This window comes from Pagrus major, chromosome 1 (assembly GCF_040436345.1).
Source record: "Pagrus major chromosome 1, Pma_NU_1.0".
Classification (NCBI taxonomy): domain Eukaryota; kingdom Metazoa; phylum Chordata; class Actinopteri; order Spariformes; family Sparidae; genus Pagrus; species Pagrus major.
In genome coordinates this window covers 21,040,089-21,062,878 of record NC_133215.1, presented here as the reverse complement: position 1 = coordinate 21,062,878, position 22,790 = coordinate 21,040,089, and the positions used below count along the sequence as shown (strand labels likewise).

Below are 22,790 nucleotides of genomic sequence, written 5' to 3'. Positions count from 1 at the left end.
CAGACTGCACCATAAACTCACAGTGTTGTTCTGTGTTACCATCGACCTCTCAGGTGTTAGGGTTAGGGGCCACTGGGTGGGCTCGGCATCCTATTAGTGCCCCTCAGAATAGAGCTTTTCATTCAAATGGGGTTTTTCCTGAATTCTTACAAGCTATAAAAGCTCCAGGCTCGGGCGCTGTAGCTTTTTGCCTTCACTTCATGTGATTTGTGATATCTAATGTGTGACAGTATCTCTTCTGGAAATGGTCAACTTCCTGTGACCCTTGCTTTAGTTTTATGTGTTGAAATGGTGAAACTGACCCAGAATCAGGGTCAGTTCATCAACAAATCTCATTTGCAGTCATGTCTGGCTCCGAACAGGAAGCTGTGAAAAGCCGCTCACTCACGGCCAATCAGAGCTCACAGCGATAGCATCACCATTTGCTTGTTTCTGTTGGAGATTCACAGATAAGACAGACTGTTGCACATCCCACAGGGACACACTGGATGTGGTTGAGTAAATGCGAGGCCAACTTTGATATTTCATCAGTTTAGATTATTCTATCAACATCTTTTCAACAGTGTTTCTCTATCGCCCTGAAAAAGAACAGTTTCTAAATTGGCCACAGCAGCTTCAAGGACGACAAGTGTTACCAAACCCTGCACATCAAAAGCTCACTTGTCGTCGGTCTCCCTCCCAGAAGAGATGCAGCAGAGCTCGATTACCTGGTCAGATGTGTCCACCAGGCTCAAATTCTCATGTTCTTCCTGCTAATGCTGTGTCACAGAGGGCGGGTTGGTGCACGAATCACCCTCTGATTCCCCTGAGGCACCGTCGTATATCCCTAATGTCAACTTTCCCCAGGAAGGCTTTCGTTTTTTTCTATCACAGGAAAGCAGCTACTACAGAAGTAACTGCACTTTAATTAACATGCCAGCCAGTTTGTAGAGGGTGTTTACTCAAATCTGAAGCCTCAAACTCTCACTTAAACTCTCCCTCTGTAGCTGTGACAGAGTGAAACACAGCCTGCCCTTCTGTGGGCCACTTGAAGAGCCGCAGTTGTAAAAGGGAATCTCGTCTGATTGCAGGTTAACTCGGTTAAAGCGACTGTGTGACATGTCGTCCACTTTCACTGTCAGCGCTGCTCAGAGGCTCAGGGAGGAAATCAGACCTGAGAGCCACTTTGGTGGAAAAAAGGGTCTCGGGGAATGACAGGGTCTGTTGTCTGCGTGAATGCTTGCGCGTGCACGTATGAGTGTGTGGGGGGAAGGGGAAACACACACACACACACACTCACACAGGACATGAGGGAGAAGGGGGTGTGTGTTTCTAGGAGGGGAGGAGAAGAGAGGAGGCTTGCCTCGTCGCTCTGTCTGACATCTGAACGCAGCGATATAGAGAAGTTAGCGGGAAGTCAGGGAAAATAAGTTGCTGCTTTAAGAAAGTTGTGGACAGGGAACTGGTTAAAAGTTGGAAAGAAGAAGAAGTTGGCTGAAAAAATGTCAGATTCTGGAGTCAATCCACACTTGGAGGGAATTATTTCTGATTTTGAAGGTCTGTAATTTTGTTTTCTGCTTTTCTTTCACTCATAATGTTCTTGATGACAGCTTATGATTAGCAGCAACATCTGTCAGAAGTTCAGTATTGACCCTTATCTGTGCCTGTGTAGTACCTTACACAGCATGTTTTCTGACTGTACTGTGCATGTGTGTGTCCGCTTCTAACTTGGTAAAAACAGGGTGGTGGACATACACTAGCCAGGTCCCTGTAGCCTCTAGTCTGTTATTGATTATACCCAAGTTACGTCAATAATAGAAACAAACACAGCACTGACACCACACTGTTCCAGCACCGGAAAGCCTTCAGCTGAAAGTACTAACAGGGAGACAGTGGAAACCTCAGCACTAAGAGCCAACATCTGTCTTACCCCTCATACAACATTCACAACTGTGTCTCTCCTTTGTTTGCTAAGCCAGTGTGGAGCTGGCATTAATTCCCTTTGTCCTCCTCTTCCTCTGCCGTTCTGTGTTTCTTCCTTCCACACTTCTTTCCTGTTCCTCCTCCGGTCAGACCGGGCCGCTCCAGCTGGTCTTTGGCCTGGTGCTCGCTGTGAGATGCTGAGAGCAGAAGCCAGACAAAGTATAAACCCTCAACAGTATCCCGGATACTGGATGTACTTCAGGTAGTTAGTTCAGGTACCACAACTAGTTCAGGTCTCACAACTTCTGTTCACAAAGCTGGTTTTCATTTATTACCTCCACCAAGGGATGGGTCTTGGCCCAGAATTGACCCCATTAATGTTTGCCGGATAAAGATAAAGACATTTTTTTCACTTTTTTTAGCATTGCAAGGGTTTTGACACTTTCGTTAATAATACATGGATCTTGACGAAAAAAATCATTAGTATGTAGGTGGCTGCTGTCTATAAATGTGAGTACAATTTGATGTGGATAAAGGGGACTGTTGGGCCTTGGCGGAGGTATGTGCTCTACTGAGTGCCATTCTAGTTCATTTAATCAATTAATCAGTCACTGTTTTCTAGATGACGTCCTCAAATGTCTCATTTTGTCTATAGAAACAAGTTCCTGCTTTCACTAGGCACCAGTGAGAGAAGGATTAAGGGGTCAGTATGTTTCAAACAAAGTGCATGTTGGATCATCGACTGAAAAACCCTCCCTCTGTGAACAATTGTGCCTTAACTCATGGTCATACAAGCATCCTCAGGCATTTATTTATATTTTATCAACAGATGACATGGCATGGGCTTCATTTTTTAACTAAAGATTGTAATATTAGATCATACACAGTGCTCATAGTGTTGCAAGTTAGAGTTAGAGTAAGGTCAATATGAGGTTCCTCCCTATGTTTATTCTTGTAATGTATTGTCGATCTAATCTACGCCACCCGTAGATTGTACCGGTCCGTATGAGCCATTATATAGTGTTTCCATCTACAGAAAAAGCTGAACGGAGAGGTGCACAGCATCAGTCGACTGAGTAAATCCCCGTTTTATCCCCGATCATTATGTTTTCCAGTACATTGCACTGCGTTGTATCTCACACCGAGGAGGGAGCAGGCACAGAGGGGGAAAACCAATGTAACTGTTGAACACACTTAAGATGTAATAATGCCTCTTGGATGGACTCTTGTGCGGGACTATTATGGAGAGTGAATGATAGAAACCACCAAAACAACTACTCACTAAAACAATATATAACAACAACAAGAACGTATGAGTCATTAGAGAATAAGCCGAGAATGAGCTTATATTTGTATACAGAGAGAGACTTTGTGCTCCTGCTCATGTTTGCCAACCTAAACTGAGCTTTGAGTCCAATCCAAGGTATTTTGTACTGATTATCTGCGTAAAGGTGCCATGTTGTCGTTCCAGTGTGGCATATGGACGCAGGGAGGAAATGAGCATTGAAATGGGGAGAAAGCCTGTGTGTGGTACAGTTTCTAAAGCTGGCAGGGAGGCCGGTGTGTTATTAAGTCGGTTCCAGTGGGTCGTGCATAAGTACAACACTTTCTTAACAGTTCTCAGTGGTCCTGTTTGTTCTAAGAAGTATATGAAACCACAGGTGGCAGAAAAAGCATGCAAGGTATTGTAAGTGCGACTGTGTTAAATACTAGCTCTACATGAACTGGATTTCTATATGTAATGTGTGTGATTTTGATATGTAAAAGCCATTTCACTGAATCTTTCTCTCTCACTTGTCATCGTCTTCCTGACATGATTCCCAGCTCATACACATGTAATCAGAATGTGATGTGACGGGTGTTATAGAAATGTTGATAGACATGAAACAAATATGAACGTTTCAGTGGTTTTCAGAACATTTTAGTCAGTCAGGGTTGGTCCCTGCTCCTTTTTCATTATCACACACATCAGTGCACATGGACACACACTGGCAGATTCAGAGCCTTGAAAAATGTTTTTTGCTGAAACATGTGTCAGTGTGTGTGATTCATACAGTAAACATCACTTTTAATTTCTGCTTTGAGGTCACCGTGCTCTAATTAATCACATGTTTAATATTCTCCGAATCAGACCAATTTTCTCTCCCCCACGCTAGCTTTTTATCAGAACTTTATTGAGGCGCTCTGCGTTAACAGGTGTTAAGTGGAATGCAGCCGATGTCTTCATAGCGTCACTGGTGTAAATCAATCGGCTCATGAAGTAGATGGTTAACCAGTGCTTGATCAAAGGAGCAGAACGAGCCTTTACCTGTCAAAGGTTGAGGCCTAAAAACCCTGAAGCTTAGCACCAGGCCAGCTATTCAACAGCTGCCTGAATGACTCTGCATGTGTGTGTGTGTGCATTTTTGCGTGTGTGTCTGCACTTTAAAATCTCCAATCAGGGGTGAAATTGCTTCTTGGTTCCAATTAGGAATTAGATTCTCTTTTTAAACATCTGCCACTTCAACATTACTAAAACAAATGTAATGTTTTGACCCAAAACCTGCACCAACTTACCTTTCCTGTCACACGTATCTTTACCAAACACTCCCAGAATTCCTTTGTGCTGGACACGGGGTGTCGGCCAGACCTGGAGGGAACCACACGGTAAATCTGACACAGTGAGCTGCACTGCTGCTGGTCAGCATTAGTAAAGCCAACACCATCAGTGGGCAGCAAGAGGAAGTGTGTATTTGACAGTGTAGCATTAAGGTTTGGTCTGACCAAGCAAAATACCATAGTGTGAAACTCAATCGTCTGTTGTTTGGCCTTGTCTTGTCAAATAAGATGTTTTTCCTGGTTCGACCACATCGACTTGTATTCCGCGGCTACTGACATCAGATAAACTCCACTGTGCACAAAATGGTTTTGTATAACCAGTGTTTGACAGAGAGTAAGTGTCTTGATCACTTGACTTATTGCCTGAGGCTAGAATTACAAGACGGACTAGGAGTTCAAGGCTCTGTACAGTACAGTACAGATAATTTATTAAAATACTTGTATCGTGGGTTTTTTGTTGCTGTGCTGCATAACTGCATTTCTATGTGCATGAGCTCTCCTTCAAGCAGTTACAAATTTATGAGGTTGTCGAATCAGTCAAATGATTTGATAAACAGTTGTAAAGTAGAGCTCCCAGATTATGGTGTGTTATTTAGAAAGGCCTTTATGTCTTACTTTATCTTAAGCTAGCTGGTGTTACATGATTCGGCTGATAAACCTTCATGTTTTCAAATCTGCTCATGTTTGCTGTGTTAATTTGAGGTTCATGCCGGTAAACGCAAAGTCATCACTTTGTACATCTGTTTCACATTGGAAGCCCTCCGGCTGCGGTGCGTCACTTTCCTGGAAGGCTTTTATTGTGACACATCTGTAGGAAGTGTAGAGATTCATTATCAGCAACTTGACATCAATTATCAGAATTAATGAATTAATAAACAGGGTTTCTGTTATATATACAGTACAGGAGCAGAGAGTATGACATTACTATGTTGTTATCTGCAAATTTAGATTATATTGACTTCACATTGGTTTCATGGCCTTTATTTGAGATTATAAAGATGCAATTTAACATTGATTTTCTGGAAATAATTCAGGAATTTCAATATTGTAATGCTATCATGGTACAGTATATTTTTATGCTGTCCTGGTCTTAATTTTTCTGAGCTTATCTGAACGTCCCATATATTTAATATGAAAAACATATAGTAAAATATTCTCACACTATTGAGACATACAGTGATACAGAGCAGAGGTGGAAGGAGTATTCAGATACTTTAATTAAATGAAAAAATAAAAATAAACTAGAAGTTCTGTATTCCTATTTAAGTGTTATAAGCTACATTTACTTAAAGTTACATAAAATGGAAATACTCAGGTAAACTACAAGTAGCTAAAATTTCATTTACCTAAAATGATGATTAGGATCATCAGTATGTACACATCACCCAACTCATCTGTAACATGATTGGACGTTAGCATTCCCACTCTGTCTATACTGTCAGTCCCAGCTGATATCAGCGATAGTAAACACAGTACACTAATCTTGACCTGTTTTAACCTCCATCCTCTCACACTGTCTCCTCCTTGCCTCCCTATCTTCTCAGTCTCCTTCTCCTCCTCTCTGTTTCTTTTCCTCCCTCTCACTCTCAACTATTTCCTATTAGTGCATCTGTTCCGAGATGATACTAAATGTTTGTGTTCACTGGTTCGGGATGTCCTTGAGAGAAAAGTGATGACATTGATGATGAAGCAGCAGCTTGTCCTAACACCTGGGCCGTATTAGGACAAGTGACCATGAACCAAAAGTGAGGATGCAGCTGCCTCCATCTTTGTTTTTGTTGCGCCAATAATCCTGTACTATACTGTCTGTGCTTCATTATCTTCCCACATGAGACACTGTGAGATACTAGACACTGGGGCGGTGATAGGTAACAAACGAGACTCCTGGCTGCTGTTAATGAGGTAGACTGGACCTCTCGTTTTCCAGCTCATAGTCTGGGAATGCTGTTTCACTGGGAACGATACTCCTTCATCCATCTGTCAGTCCCACACTCGTGCACAAAAACCCTTCCTAATACTCTGTGTTCCTATACCGGACTTATGATATTCATGCAGTGAACACCCTGGATGGAAGTAAAAGCTCTTTCCCCTTTTGCTTCAGCTGACCAAGAAATACCCGGGTCTGTGGAAAGAAGCGTGATCCTTAAAAACATAGGAGTTGAGTGATCATCTGAGTGAGCGATGCCCTGAATGCCTTTTTCCACTCTCTATATTCCCAGAAAACATAAAAGCACAGAGACATTCAAATTCACTTCTGCTCTTAAATCATGTACCCTTGACTGCACTCTCTCTAAATACAAACAAATGGCTGGAGAGGAAAGCACTCATGTCCTCTGCTGTAGTACCGCGCCTGAGGACATAATCACAAAGCAGCCAAGAACAGAAACACTAATCTAAGATCACAAAACAACGTCTCGGTTCAGCTCTCTTATTTAAACGAAACATGTGAATATACATCTTGATATCGCTGCCATGTTCAGCTTTAGTTCTCACATTTACAGCTCTCCCAAAATGTAACCAAAGTCAACAGCAAGTGTCAGGAGACGTAAGCGTGTGCACGGTTTCCTAAAGTGTCGGAGCTCTCAGAGGAGGTTAAAAACGAGCGCTACACAGTACTGTCTTAAAGCGCGCATCGCAGCCTCTCGGCTCCTTGTGAAATCTGCAGACCGATTTTGGCAGAGCGTCTGACTCTCTGGCCAGAGTTTAAAGTAGCCACAGCCTTGGATGACTTCTTAGGAATCATAAAACACAAGACAGAGGAAAGCAGGGGTAGAAAGGATACAGTCCACTGGTAATATGGGTTTGGACCCCACTTACAAATTGCAAGTTTATTGTGTATACTTTTTTATGTGTAGATCAATCAAATGATGGATTTTAAAGCTGTTTTATGGTGCCTTACTGGATAATGAACTCCAAAAATGAGCAACTGGAGTGTGAGAAAATGACTGCGAAAGTGGGTATGAATGACTGTTTATTGTGTTACACTAAAACCATCTTGTGCTTATTAGGGGACATTTAATACTTTCCCATTGGTGAAAATAGAGTACAGTTGCTCCCATAAAAAATGACCCAAGTGAAAATTACTACTCAAGTAAAAGTGAAAAAGTACTTGATTAATACATAACTCAAAGTACAAGTTGCTTTCCATTTTAATATTTTTACATTTTTAATTAAAGGTGCTGTATGTAAGAGTTGTTTACGTGTCGAATTCATACTCCAAACAAATGGCAGTATATGGGGGCAGTATATTACCGGAGTAACCGCTAACTGTTGCTAACGGTAGCTACCATTCACTAGTTAGCTCTGCTAGCTGTGCAGCTAATGTTCCTATTGACCTACTATGGACTGGGAGCAAAGAGGGAGTGTTAGTGTTGTTTACTATTAGACTATCACCTCTTGAGGTACAAAGCGGCTCGGGGCTAGCTCGTTAGCATGCTAACTTCAGTAGAATATCTCTGCAACAAAACACACAGATGTTATTTCTACACATTCTGTTAATAATTTTTAAAAAAATATTGTTTTAAACTAAAGTTCCTACATACTGCACCTTTAATTGCAAATATCAAAGTGATGTTAATGTTGAAGTTGGTGTTACATGAGGTCAACTGCTTTCAAAAACAACACAGACCACGAGCAAGATAAGATCATTTTTCTGTCAGCACAAACATGGCTACAAATGGTGAAATTTTCCAGTGTGGCCTCCTCTGCCAAAGAAGTCCATCTGCAGCCACACCAAATTGGTTGAAACTCTTGTGATTCTCAGCTGTGCACTCCCATCAATGCAACAACATGATTGGCTGATATCTTTCCAGGTTTGGCTGTGATACAGCGTGCACATATGTCATACAACCGGCATATCTGGCAATACGGACTATTCAAAATGCTGGGTTTGTCTCCTCTCTTATAATGTCTCTGCTAATAAACATGTAACATGAACATGACATTTTGTCGCTGGAAGCTTCCTTATATTCTGGGTTTTCTCCGTCTGCACACCATGGTCAAAAGACAGGTGGTGTTTCTTTTTCTTCAAGGCATTTGCTGTAGTGGTACATGTGCTCTCCCTCCCTACACTCGAGACGTAAAAAGTAGATTACCATCTATATACTAAGTGTAGAAGTACAGTTTATAAAAAGGAACATGAAAAGTACTCATGTGCATTGCTTGTAACCCACTGCTGTGCTTCCCAAAATTTAAGGTCTAGATAATAGGTTTACAGGGACTGGTGGGGGATTTAGGCGATTTGTAACACAAATTACCATAAACTCCAAGACGTGAGCACAGATCCATTTATTCCAGGGGAGCACAAGAACGTCCTTGGTGTGTCCGACTAACACACAAAAAAAACGAATAATATTTTGGCTCCGGCCTGAATTGTTGTCGGTGGTAAATTGTATCAAATGTCCACCATGTTGGAATGAATCAGCTTAGAGCAGTACATTAGATTAGCGGTGCTGGCCGATGTGTGTGGGGAGACAGCTTTGATGTGATTGTGTTGAGCTCCGCATCCCCTGACGGAGTTTCAGCTTTACACGGAGTGCAGTGGGGCTGGGGCATGGTCCCCTCCCTGTGGGTGTAGTCGCTTAAAAATAAACACGTATACATTCCCATAACACACACTCGCTCACTTTTACAAGCGCTTTGAACAAAACTATAGTTACATAAAGACACGTGCACACGCGGACACACCACAAGCCACAAACATATCAAATAATCTGCACTGCCTTTCAGATTGCAGGAAACAGGAGATGTTCTTTGGGGTGTATGCGTGAGCGGACTGGTCCAACTAGTGTGTCATTATGATACCAGCTCCTGGCCTTTGGCTTGGCACGGCAAATCCACGATGGGAGTCAAATTCAAGCTGACTTTGAGCCAGTGCACTTTTCCCAGGGGGTGATTCCATCCCTCAGTATCTTCCTCTTGGACCGTGCAGCTATTTTATCACGTCACAAACTAACCGAAGGGAAGGATGTGCCTCTATCTCTGTGCTCATGTTGCTCACAAACAGGGAGACTTGGGACTTTTTTTTTGCCTGAACGCTTGGCAGTGTACAACTCTTGGCTGATTGCGTGCATTATAACATGTCGTGAAACGCTTCAAATGGCTCCGTGTAAAACCCTGGAATTTTATTTTGTAGTGAACCACACACGTAGCATCCAGCAACACATGAATCAACTTAAAGAAAGAAAAACTTGACGCTGGTGATGAGAGATGTAATGAAATTAGATAGGTTTGGCTTAATTGCTTGTTCATGCTGTTTCCTTTGTGTTGACACCAAAAATTGGCTCTACAGCTGCTCCACCCTCAAACCTCGGGCACTTTACTACTTGGATCCTGTTCACAATGTGTGTTTTTTTAAAAACAATCCAGTTTGTTTACTGCTCAGTTAATTGGTGTGACCTTTTTGATTAATATTTATTGTATTGTTCCCCACTTTCTATAAACAGCAATCTTGGGCAATAAATGGTTAATAAGGGAAAGATGAGCTTGTTGTGGTTCAATGTGCTTTTAATATATTGCGTTCTGTTTTATTCACTGGTGGAAAGTAACTTCATATATTTGCTAAAGGGCAATACTTTAGTACAATTTAGAGGTACTTGTACTAGATAGCTTGAGTGTTTCCATATTATGCTACTTTGTATTTTTTACCCTGCTACGTTTATTTGACAGCTGTTGTTACTAGTTGCTTTTCACTTTTAAGATTTTACACAAAACACGTTTTCAGTAGTTTATAAAATGTAATGCATTTTTATGGATTATTGGCTCCAAACATGACAAAACAGCAGCGTCAGTTGCGGTCCCTTGTATTGTCTCACAAGTCCAACTGTCCAATTGTTAGCGGTTCCACCCAAGAACTGCTGACAACCTAATGATGTTATTCATAATAATAAATCAGTCGCAGAGAGTATTTTTCCTGCAGAATCTGTAGTTTTTTTGTTGTATTGGCATTTTTACTTAAGTAAAGTATCTTAATACTTCTTATTCCACTGGTTTTATGTAGTAGTCCTGCACTACAGTACTTTAAGTCATAGCTATATTTTGACTTTTTTGGGGATTATTTTCATTATTTGATTTAGTAATATATATATATATATATATATATATATATATATATATATATATATATATATATATATATATATATATAACCCAACTTAGTACTTACCTGTTTCAATTCATGGTTTTGTTCAATTTACAATAACATAAAACACTTGAGATGCTGGAACCAGAGTATCATTGTTATTTCTGTTTTAAAAATGACTCACATGATAGAAATAAATCAATAAAATAGTTGCGTATTACTTTTCTTTCCACTGACCATACAGTGAATCAACTAATTTTTTCAACATTCAGATGACCCTCTGACTGATACGTTTCTGTGTTTGTCTCTTACATGCAGCTCTGAAGAGGTCCTTTGAGGTGGAGGATGTTGACACTTCATCTCACTCTTCCCCCGGCTCCCGTCGGACGACCAATTCCCCCCACCGTAACGCCATGTCTCCCACCAGCATCTACTACCGTGACCTGGGCACCGCTTCCCCAGCCACCAACAACAACAACCTCAACTATACCCAACCCCGCTCCATCATGGGTGGAGGAGGCTCCAAGACCCCCGAGCCTGTGTCGCGCCGTTCGGAACTCTCCATCGATATCTCGTCTTCCAGCAAGCAGATGGATAATGCTACCAGCCCTTCTTCCACACGCTTTGCCACCAACAGCTCCCTGAAACGCCCTGAGGTCCTAGGCCACTCCAAGACCCCCGAGATGGCCCATAAGAGGGAGGTCACTTTTGCCAAGACGCCGACTGATTCCCCAGTGATTCGTCGCAATGAGGGCAACAATAACAACAACGGCTTCAGCCGTACCCCTGAGCAGAACCACGCTCGCAAGTTTGAGCCTCCCAGCCCCGGAGACATCCGTAAACCAGAAATCAGCATCACCAGAGCTCCTCCAGAAAACAACGGCCACCACCAAGCTGTGCACCACCCACAACACCCCAACCCTCACCACAACACCATCGTCACCACCTTCCGCTGCTCCTCGCCTAATCATGGAAGAAAATCCCCCAACCCTGACAGTAAGTCTGTTTAATCATAATACACCCCTCGACCCATAATCATCCCAGTCATGACCTCAAACTGCTACATCCTCTCCTCTCTATTATTGAAAACAAATCTGAAATGTTGTCTCTTCAAGAAACTGAAAGGTGCCCTGTGGGGCTTTCTTATAAACAAAGAAAAGTTATGTTTTCATCCACTGTTACTCACCAAACTTCTTCTTCGCAGTGTCTCAAATTATGCACACGTTCAAGTCCATACTGGTTCCTTATGACCAAGATAAACAAAATGTGGACCCACTCATGGAAAACAAGCTAAATAGAAACACTATAGGTGAAGAAAAAAACCTCCAGAGGAACCCTTTAAAGTTGAAATCAGCGAGCTTTCTTTTGGTGACATGTTCACTTCTCAGTCATCTTCGTGTGGTCATGAGCACCAGGGGACTGTTGATGTTTACACCGCTGGACAGGGACCTTCAGACCGAGATGGGCTTGGGCTAGCTGGTTAGCATGTTAACTTCAGTAGATACCTCTGCAACACAACACATAGACGTCATAACAGCAAAACTGTTATTTTCTCACATTGAGTTCACAGCTTAAGTTTTGAATGTCGACAGGAAGTCTTACATGTTGCACCTTAACTAGTCAGAGGATAAATTAGATGATGCATTTTGTCTTTGTGGTTGTGTTTGGCATCCATTTTTGTTAGTGGTTTAGCTCCAATAAACTATACAAGAACTAGAAGTAACTTCTTACTGTGCATGGATAGTTAGTTCTTGTTTGTGCCATGTATTCCTATAGTGTAGCTCGGGTGTGGGTGCTATTTAGAAGCGCGCTTTCTTGTATTGGTTGTTGATGATAATTGATTAGCTTATGCTTAGCTGACACACGCTCAATTTGTTACTGTGCTTTGACTCCTTTCTGTGAGTTCATCCATCACATCCGTTGTATCTCATCATGAGGTTGGTGGCTTGTTGACTGTATTAGTTTAGCAGTGCTTTGGTGCTGCAATTAAGTTCACCAGCCTGTGTGATTGCTTTAGCACAGACACACCGGTTTAGTGTGACCGTTTCATCTGTGGAAAAAGAGATTAAAGTGAGGGTAATAGGCTATCTTAAACTCAAATAAAAACAAATTACATTTTCTTATGTGAGGACGTCAGGACAACTTTTCACTTGTGGCTGTAAGTTAGTTTGCATTCAAACCAAAAAAGGCCACATTTTCCAGATTACATTTCATCAGGACTCAGTTTAATTTGGTCTTTTTCTTCTGACTTCACATCTTCATGCTCCTTCACCTCTCCTAACAGACTAGCACAAGTATCAGATTTCTCACAAGGAAGAAAGTCAGTAACAGGAGCAGCTCGTTTGATTAGCCTGATGTCTGCTTGTCTGTTGTCGGTAATATAAGTAACCATGTCCTTGGAGGCCTGTCGGTCGGTAGAAACAGCAGACTGAACGTCTGTATTTGTGGTAATCCACGTCTGTTCATAATACAGTACTGGAGCCGGCGTGGTTTTTGTTATGTGAGGGAAGCCTAACCATGGCAGCAGCAGAACAGTAGTATGGTAGTTAAATAGTAATCAGTACCACAGATGAAGTAAAACTGTATTCAACAGAGAAGGAAAGATTTTATGTATTTTTTTATTTTGAATACGTAGTATGAAATATTAAATGTACAATGTGTGTGTTAATTTTTCACATTGAGGGCTGGTGTGGTAAAGCTAAGCATATGGGACAAACCCCTGTACTCAGGATGTCACAACTACCTGACTACATTTATTTAAATGTGAGTGGAAGTAGAAGTATAATCTAATTTTTTCAACACATTAAAAGTAATACAGATAATAGCCAATGAATAAAGTTGCAGAATAGACAGCAACAATGAACTGAAACTTGATATAAAGCATCTCTAAAACAGAGAGGAGCTAAGAGAAGCACATTGTCAGATTGTTTTCGTATTAGTTATTTTAAGTCGCTGTAGGTGTAGCTGCGGCTGACCTTTGTGTTGTAAACAGTATGTGTGCCTCTAGTCACGTGCACAAATTAAATGGCTGCTAGCTTGCATCATCTTAATACTACAGTGAAAGGGTGAAACTGTGTTGGATTGGATCGGATAAATCAGTGTCCCCATCTCACTACTAACCACCCTGCCAAATACTTCATAATTACCTCTTGATGAAATGTAATGATGGCTGTGCTTTTTCTGTTGATTTAGGCTATTTTATTTTATATATTCCAGATTTCATATTTGCTGTCAGCTAAAATACGTGCCTTTATTTAGCAGATGTTCTGTAGTCAGAGTTCCCACAGTATATTCACTGTCCCTTTGTCTCCGTGTGTCTGTGCTGCAGTGTGTCATGCCGTATCCAAAATGTTTCTACTTCATACAGCTATAAATTTCTAGTCTGTGTCAGTGCTGAAGGTTTTACGTGGTTTTCTCTGAGGTTATGGGGGTGGTAGCCACTTATTTGTCCACAGAGAGAGGCCCTAATAGGGGTCTAAATGAAGGGTGACCTGCCTGGAGGGCTCAGGGGCTCTGAGTGGGCCCACCCTGCCTCTGTTCTAACACATTATCAACAGAGCTGAAAAAAACAAGCCTGACAACACAGCCACAGATTTGTCCAATGCTAGGTTATTTTAATAGATTTTATTCCGTGACGTAAATAAATGAAATAATAAAAGATTATTTCATGTTATTTCAATATTTTTCCAAATGGCTGTCAGCTGTGTTTTTGGAGTCTATTAGATAAGCTGCTTTCCTGCCCATTCAGTTTTTCCTGGAGGAAATGACATCACACACAAAAGCGCGTAGAGTATCCTGCGCTTCCTTCCGTGTTCTGTCAGCATGATTGTTTCCCTTCGCTGTGTGACCTCACTGCAGTGCACTTCCTCTCTCCGGGGTCATGTGATCGGAGTCAGTCAGCTTCCTTCGTACTTTGATCTGATCATCACAGAGAGGGAGATACACTGGGGTGTTTATGCAAAAGGTCAGATGGAAAAGGCTGTGGACACACATACACAGATGAAAGAGTTGTTGGAGGATCACTGAAAATAACCATCAGATTAATCAATAATGAGACTAATTGTTGGTTGCAGTTGTAGAGTATCCACTTTAGTCTAATAGATGGTTTGTCTGATCCATCATTGGAAACTTTACATTTTAGGCCAAACACAGAGGTCTCTAAATATCTAAAATTGTCAATTCAATTGCAGAGAAATGTGTAATATTTCCATTTTCCATTTGGTATAATGTGAAGCCATAAAATAGATTGTAATATCTCACTCAGTTTAACTGTGATATAGCTTTAAGTGCTAGGAGAAGCAGCGGCTGAATCTTTATGTTATAACTTCAAATAGATGTGATAAGTGACGTTAGATTGAATGAAAATGACAAAGAATGGGCCTGACCATCAGGTTCACTTCGGGCTAAAGACACCAGACTCTTTCTGATTGGTATCTGGTCTGCTCCTCCGTGTTCAGCCAGACAGGGAGCCTTATCTTGACAGGCAGGCCTGCTGTTCATCAATCCATCAAACACTGCAGAGGGAGCTCTATCTAACATCTCGAGACAGAAGAGCGAAGACCGCCTGGGGTCAGAAATAACACATTTCTTATCGCTTTTCAGAACAGCTTTCATATTTGAGAAACTTTGCTTCACCTGCAGATCCTTTATTAGTCAGATTTGTTTTGTTCTTCTCATGAACTTTGTCACTGAAGAACTGTTAATTCATGGTTTACTAATTGGTTGAGTTGTGTGCAGGATAACACAAAAACTAACAAACAGATTTCCATGAATCTTGGATGGAGGATGGGTCTCGGCCCAGAATAGACCCTGTTAACTTTTGGTGCGAGCCAGATAAATGGATGGATTGAGGAATTTTTCACACTTTTTTTTAACATTGCGAGATGTTAAGAGGTGTTTTTCAACATTTTTATACATTTTTCAGGGAATGATGGAAAAATTAGGCGCATTTAGGTGGCTGCTATCATGAGTGAGTGCAACAAGGGACTGTTGGGCCTTGACAGAGGTATGTGTACTCAGTGCAATTCTAGTTGGTTAATGTATCTGATTATTTTCTCAATTAATCACTGGGATGAATGTACTGTGAGGTTATCATTGGGGCCACGTCCGATAATCTCAATTAGCGACTCCCTTTGTGTTTTCTTGTGCTATGAGGAGGACAAAGATGCTAAGACAGCAGAGATGGATTTGTCTTTCCATCTTACAGCACTGAAGAGACTAGACAGGAAATCAAGGCTACAGTATGAATACTGCTGTTTGCTGCTATGGGGAAGACATGTGTGTCTAAAGGGTGTTACTGCAGGAATCACTTCATGTGGTACCATTGTGTTCTGTCTTCCTGTTGTGATGTTAAGGAACAAAAGAGATCTCCTAATTCAAACCAGCAGATTCTGCATGCTGAACTGGAATTTGTCCTTACGTTGCCTAAATAAACAGATTATCTTGTAGTTCATTTGTTTCCCTAATTGAGCTGTAGTCATTATGGAAGTAAGAGCAAGTGAAGCCATTTGTCTTTTATTTGGATTGACCTTCTGAAAGTGGAGAGGAGGGCCCAGCGAAGGGCGGTGGGTGATTTGTCTCTGCCTGTCCATAGGTCAGGAGAGGGCTCACACAAACACACTTTCTTCATCTCAAATGTTTTTTCTCTTACTTTTGTTGTCTGTCATCGACACACCTACACAAGCATGCACACACATCCAGGGACCCTCAGGCGAAGGCATATCCGAGGTCAATCCTCTCCCAGCATAATTACTCTGGACTGATCCCAGACCATTACTCAGTGTGACCTGTTGGCTAATTACTCAGGAAAAAAAAGGGAGAGAGGTAAAAGAAAAGGGAAGAGAGATTTTGCCTGCGTGATTGTGATAGTGAACTGTTGCTGACTGAGAATCACGTCATTGTTTAGTTGCACATGTGGCTGCAAAACTCGATCCCATTTGGATGTTGTCTTAGGAAGTTTGAAGTTCTGTCTTCATGTGTTCATTTAATTAAAGCATTAATGGTAAAACAACTGAGGATCAGTGGATATGTGCTGGCGAGGTTGGAAGCCAGAGGGCTCATACAACGTCTCCTCAACAATTCAATCAAATGTCATCAATCATTAATGTCAGAGGACAGCAACAACAAAAAAACATTAGCACATATGTTTTAAGGGATATTAAATATTTAGAGCAATGAGCTGAAACTCGCAGATCTCTCTTATCACCTTTGGTGGAACGATACTCTGATGATACAGCCTTGTTACTAACTAAAAACTAGTTATTGAAGCTGTTGTTTTACACATGTGAACAGTTAGTTGATTGACTGATTGATTGATTGATTATTTTTATTTATGGATACAGAAGACGATGAATAAAAGGGATGAGATATAAAAGTGAGGATACTACTTGTGTCCAACATGATGTCAAAAAGTAGGACGGACATTAACTCATAACAATTATAGATGATTTTAAACAACAAAGATCCAAACAGGCATGAAACTTAAATCCCTGTACAAGTATGTTCCTTTTCGTCACAATTATTACATAATAAAAGCATTTCATATAAACAAAACAGGATGAAAAAGCACCATATAACATTATGGCCTGCCTGTCACTATCTAGCCAGTCATCTTACCCCAAAGATGAGCCCGTAATAGTTAACCATATCGCTTCGCCTTGCTTTGTGTCTTTAATTTGAAGGTGCAATAGGTAAGAAATCTAGTTTAAAACATTTAAAAATTTACTAAAAGTATCTACATCAACACATTGTACCTAAAGAGGTGATGGTCCAATAGTAAAAACAGCAACAATCCCTTGTGTGTCGAGCTCCCAGCCCGGGCGGAGTCAGCTAATACGACCGCTAGCTACATGGTTAACCAAAATATTACTGTTTCAGCATCACTTCTACATTTGTAATTTAAAAAATCTGAGTATTTGATCGGTGGAGAGCTGATGCTAACCCCGAACAGAAAACCCTACCTAAAAGTTACCCTGAAATTGTATAACGCCTAACCCTCCAACACATCCCCTCATTTATGTCCTGCTGCCCCATAAAGAGTTGTAGATGAGATCAAATTGATAAAATTGTTATCTATGAGATCATTCACAACTCTGTTCAGCTAGATGTAAATGTTTCATAAAAAATCATGGCTCATCATAGCAAAAGAACTTAGGCACACATTGTCCCCGACTGTCTTTGACTTTTGCTGCCAAATAGAGTTCAGTGTTGCTCACTTGAAGTCTGAGAGCCTCCAGACTGTCTAAAAGACGTCTGTCTCTTCAGTTAAAAAATGTCCCACAGTGATAACAGTGACAAGTGTCACTTTTAATTATCTTGAGTATGACTTTTACTGTTAGTGTGCTTCCTGAACAAGCCACCAGGAGGCAGTGTGGGACAGGTGAAATCTGCTCAGACACTGAACTTGGCTTGCAGGTGAAATAAAGCTGTATTTTCTACTTTTAAAAGGCAGTTTCATTTCAAAGGAAACTCTGACCATGCTTTATAAATTCAAATAACTCCGGGGTCAGAAGCTGAGATCACACTGGCGTATTTGTTGCAGAAATATATCCAACACACAGATGTCAGCCTTTTTCCGCTCATATGTTATTAAAGATTTTAACACTCCAATACATCACCGGGATGGACACTCGTTCAAAACAATGTCTTGCAGCTCTTTGAAGTGTGTGAATTAAAAGAATTAGACATGAAAGGGTTTCTACTTTCTACTTTTATGAACATGTTACGGTGGAGGAGGAGGAGGAGGAGGAGGAGGAGGAGGGAGGAGCTGAGAAAATGGGAAAGGATCAGCCCTTTTGCCCCAGATAAATAGACTCAAACACACACACAAACACACAACCACAGCCCCCCTCTTCCTCAGATAAGGCTTTCGGAAGTTGAAGTTTACATTGAGCATCTGGGGGAAGTCGAGGGTTAAAGAAGTTTCCCACCACTGCAGAAAGACCTTTGTCCTCTGTGCTCATCGTGCCAAATCCCACAACTACAGTAAACTCAGCCCTCTTCATTCACTTTCTCCTGCAGGCTGTGAAGGCAACACATTCATTTAGATTTTTACAAAAAAAGCACACACATACATGTTCAATTACACACACCACACTTTCTCTCATGGCACTGGAAACATGACAACAGCCTTACTTTGGACACACACACACAAACACGCACACACACACCCACATACCCACACACCGCCTTTATCATCCTTTTTCATCACCGTAAGATAAAAGACAAATAGTAGGATATGGGCCATCAGAGCTTGATGAAGCGAACGGAGATAACGTTTAGTCTCAGTCGACGTTATCTTCATTTACCCGGTCGTCTCCGGGTGAATCCTCCCTCCTGTTTATCCAGATATGAGACTCGGCCGTGGCTCCTTTGTCCAAGAAACTGATGGGAAAATCATGTCCCTTATCTTGGCCGTGGAAATGAAGAAATGAAACCAGAGTAATGTGGGGCCTTGAAATGGAAAAAACTCACCATGCCAGCATGAGTGTGAGTAAGTGTTTTGTTCAGTGTCCTTAATCAAATATGGCTGACCTGGAAAATTGAAGGATTAAATACTTTGTGAAAGACTTAATTTAACAAACCTGCAGCACAAATTATTCACTCAAGTAAAAACTAAATTAAACATATACTGTATGTTTATGCATTTTCATCTTTGAATTGAATTTTGAGTGTGATGACGCTGGAATTTTGGCATATTCACACTGTGAAATACATGAATTTGGTCAGTCTGTCCCTCTCGATGGATCATCTGCAAACTGTTTATATTTACACTTAGTGGATTTAATGGAGAAGGTTCATATGAGGTCAGTTTTTTCTCCCCATTCTCAGCTAATGATGTTTGGCCCACTTGCTGGCCAATGGAGGACATACTGGAAAAAACATAATTGTTTTGTGTGTGTGTGTGTGTGGGTGTGTGGGTGTGTGTGGACAGACAGATGGCCATTTGCGCTACTGTCCTGCCATCTGCTGAAATGAGTCGATGAGTGGGCAGAGGGATTCTTGTGCGAGGGTGTGTGTGTCCATCTGAAGTGAGCATGTGTGAGAAATGAAAAATAAGAGGGTGCAGTGTTGTCTCTTATGTTACACCAGCGCAGTCTTGTATGTGTGTGTACTGCTCTACAATATGTAGCAGCTTTAGAACATTTTACATCAGGTTAAAGCTGGTTTGTTGACTCACCATGATATAGTCTCAGGTTTGTCCTCATTTAAATTGGTATAAGTGTTTTCTCCCAATATCTGTGGTCATATGGATCATTGCAGCAGATCGGAAATGTGTTACAGGATTGTTACTCCATGCTCCATGCTAATATCCAACAAAGATGAATTTCAAAACATGTGCAGATTCTAGCAATAAATACTTTAGCTGTGTGTCAATTCGGGGGCTACATCTTTCAGACGCTGCATTTGAAGACAGAATGTGCCACAGCAGCGTGACAAGGCTGTTCCATTTCGAAGGCTGCTTCAAATGCGGCCCTCCTTTTCCTGTGAAGGATCCATTTGTTGCATCCCTTTCAGCCCACCATATCCCAAGATTCACCGTGGGCTGGTGAAGGTTGGAATAGTTTTTCCAAAAGACAATGGTGGTGGACACCCAGAGCAAAACAGCAGAGGAACACACTTTTGGATTGAAGTATGGGGTTTCAGGTCAGTCAAATAGCTAACAATTTAATTATTAAAAAAGCCAAGGGACCCCAATACTGTCAAGGTTGCAAGGTGGTAGGAGCGGAGCTTCGTTACGCAAGAGTAAGCATGTGGGGAGCTGGTGACATATATATGAAAATCCCCATAGACCTTCGCGGTCCAGGAAGGCCAGGCCTTAAATTGAGACGCAGCTTTTATTTTGCTTACACCTTTGTTAGCTTAAAGGGTACGCCACTATTCTAGCACTGCGCTCCTGTAACATTGTTAATTATAATAATATTAATATTAAATATTAAAATAGCTCTATTTTCCAGCAGTAATCACTGTGAAAGTGTTTGGTCAGTAATCCATGTCTCTTCTCCCCATACATTTTCTGGTAACCCTGCCCAATTTATCCAATCAGGACAGAGAACTCCATAAAGAGGCGGTCCTGTCTGCTTGTGAATGCGCAGAGAGCAGGATCCTCCTGATTGCTGCTACGTGTGGCAATGACGACTGCACATTCATGTGGTAATGTAGAGAGGAGGGGGGGATTGCTAACTGCTAGCCTTAAGCAGAGGAGTGGGCTACAGAGCTCACTACTTTCTAACACCACACCCCAGTCTTCAGCCCCAACGGGAGCCAATGCTCCCTCTGGAGCCACAAAAGGCTTGAAACAACTTTTGTCAAACATGTACCCCCCCCAGGTTCTGTAAACAGACACGGATGTGTGAAATCGGTGGGGTTCCCCATTAGGTAACGATTTTCTGTCATATGGATCTTAAGACAATAGAGATATTCAGATTTGATCTTGCAAAGCTGAAATAAAAGCACCAGCGAGTTTCCCCTGATTTTGTAGATTATTCAAGTATATAGGCTAAAAATCCACCGTCCTCCATTTTGAAGTGACATTAAAATCACTATTTCACTCTGGCAGGACGTGTTACCAAGTAAGTGCAAAAACATCATGCTCCACTGGGCTGTGATATAGTGATGCTGAAGAGTAGTTTCAGTACCATTTACTCTGTTTCCAGGCTGTCAGCTCTGTAGATTTGAAACTTAATTGTGCAAACCCTCTATTTCAGTTGGGAAGCTCTCAGCACACAGGCAGCACAGTGTAACGATAAACGGAAAATGAAAAACACTACTTGGTATTTTCTGTTTAACATAGCACTGGGTAACAGTTCAAAGCAGAAAGGAAGTAACACATACCTTTTTTTGAGACTAATCTTTTGCCTGTTATACACCTTTCTCGCCTCGCGGATTAATGTTTTAGATTAGCCAAGTGAGGCTTGTGCCGATGTGCTGCTTGGCTGACTGATTGGTTCCTTAGTTGGGAATGTACATGCAGCTTTTATTGAATTTTTAAGGATACTCAAGTCTTGACTTTGCAATAATTGGCACAGGATTCAAAAGCACTCAATAACAGAGCTGATCTGAGACAGGATCTTATGCCATAACTGAGGTTTGCAGAGATAATTTGGGGATTTGACTACAGCTTTGTGGTTTACGGGCAATTAGATTCTTCGCAGAATTCCATCATCTGTTGAGAAAAGCCTTGGCAATGGAGCCTGGAGGAGCTTTGGGTGAACTTTCACCTCCAGCCTTGACGGCGTGAAGTGCTTTGTGATGCTAAACAGCAGACGGCAGACATCGACATCACTCAGTAGAAGATGAGGCAGATACAGGAAGCATACTTAGAACTGAAGATTTGGGGGAAAGGACAAGTTGCTTCTTGAGCACACTGGCAAAGCAAAGTGTAATATTTGTCGGAGGACTGAGGTATCTCCAGTGTGTTCTCAGGCCCTGGCAGTTCAAAAAGATGTTGGCTCATGATCTCTAAAAGCAGAGATTCTCTCTGTGTCGCTGTCTAATTCCCTGTCTCTCCACATGTAAGGTTTCTATTATAGATAATTAGCATCATAACTGGGCTAGATGTTTTCTGTAAGACATGCAGCGACCGCACAGAGAGTTTAATCACAGAGCTCCTTCCGTCTTCTCTTCGTTTTCAGAGTTGAGTCATCCCTGTCCCTCGCCCCCACAGATGCAGCGAGGGGCCAGGGATTCCCCAGAAGGCCGATCCCTTGGAGTCGCTGTGTTTATTGTTCATTGGGGAAGGCTTTGACGCCAGAACATCAGAAATAGAGAGTACATGTTGGCTGTGTGTGCATCGGGAAGCGTAGTTAGTTAGCTTAACTAAAGAATTCAGCAGCAGCTGCCACATAGGCAAAACTTCAGAGGCTTTCTTGCTTTATCACTTTTTTTTCTTCTTGTGAAAATCTACTGGAAGAGGGAGTGGGAAAAGACAGAAAAGGGCTGCCAGGAGAGATGACTTCAATTTGCAGTGAGATATACAACCACGGCATGGAAACCCAGTGTGAGTATCTGTTTGGTTGTCTTTTGTGTCTGTGGGAGAGCTCGACTGATTTAGATTCTGCAGAGTCAAGAGGGACAACTGGTTTCCATTAAGGCCAATCAGGCTGAGGCATGATGTATCCTCTCTTAGCTGCACAGAAACATCCCAAAGTGCTGGTTGAACATTTTCTCTGCATTGTTTCTTTTTACTTTATTGCAAACCTCATCATTTTAT

The 22,790-nt window shown here is 41.6% G+C and overlaps 1 protein-coding gene across 3 annotated transcripts in view; it reads left to right on the top strand.

The window, feature by feature from the left end:
- The window catches only part of septin9b (septin 9b), a 62,602-nt gene that overhangs the window by 5,925 nt on the left and 33,887 nt on the right, over positions 1-22,790 (top strand). The window contains exons 1-2 of one of the 3 annotated variants that reach the window (XM_073468967.1): positions 1,410-1,536; positions 10,898-11,575. In XM_073468967.1, coding sequence (XP_073325068.1) covers positions 1,482-1,536; positions 10,898-11,575 — 733 coding nt within the window. In that variant the 5' untranslated portion in view covers positions 1,410-1,481. Of the gene's footprint in view, positions 1-1,409; positions 1,537-10,897; positions 11,576-22,430; positions 22,578-22,790 lie in introns of those variants that run through there. The other 2 variants (XM_073468976.1, XM_073468999.1) reach the window with 2 other exon arrangements.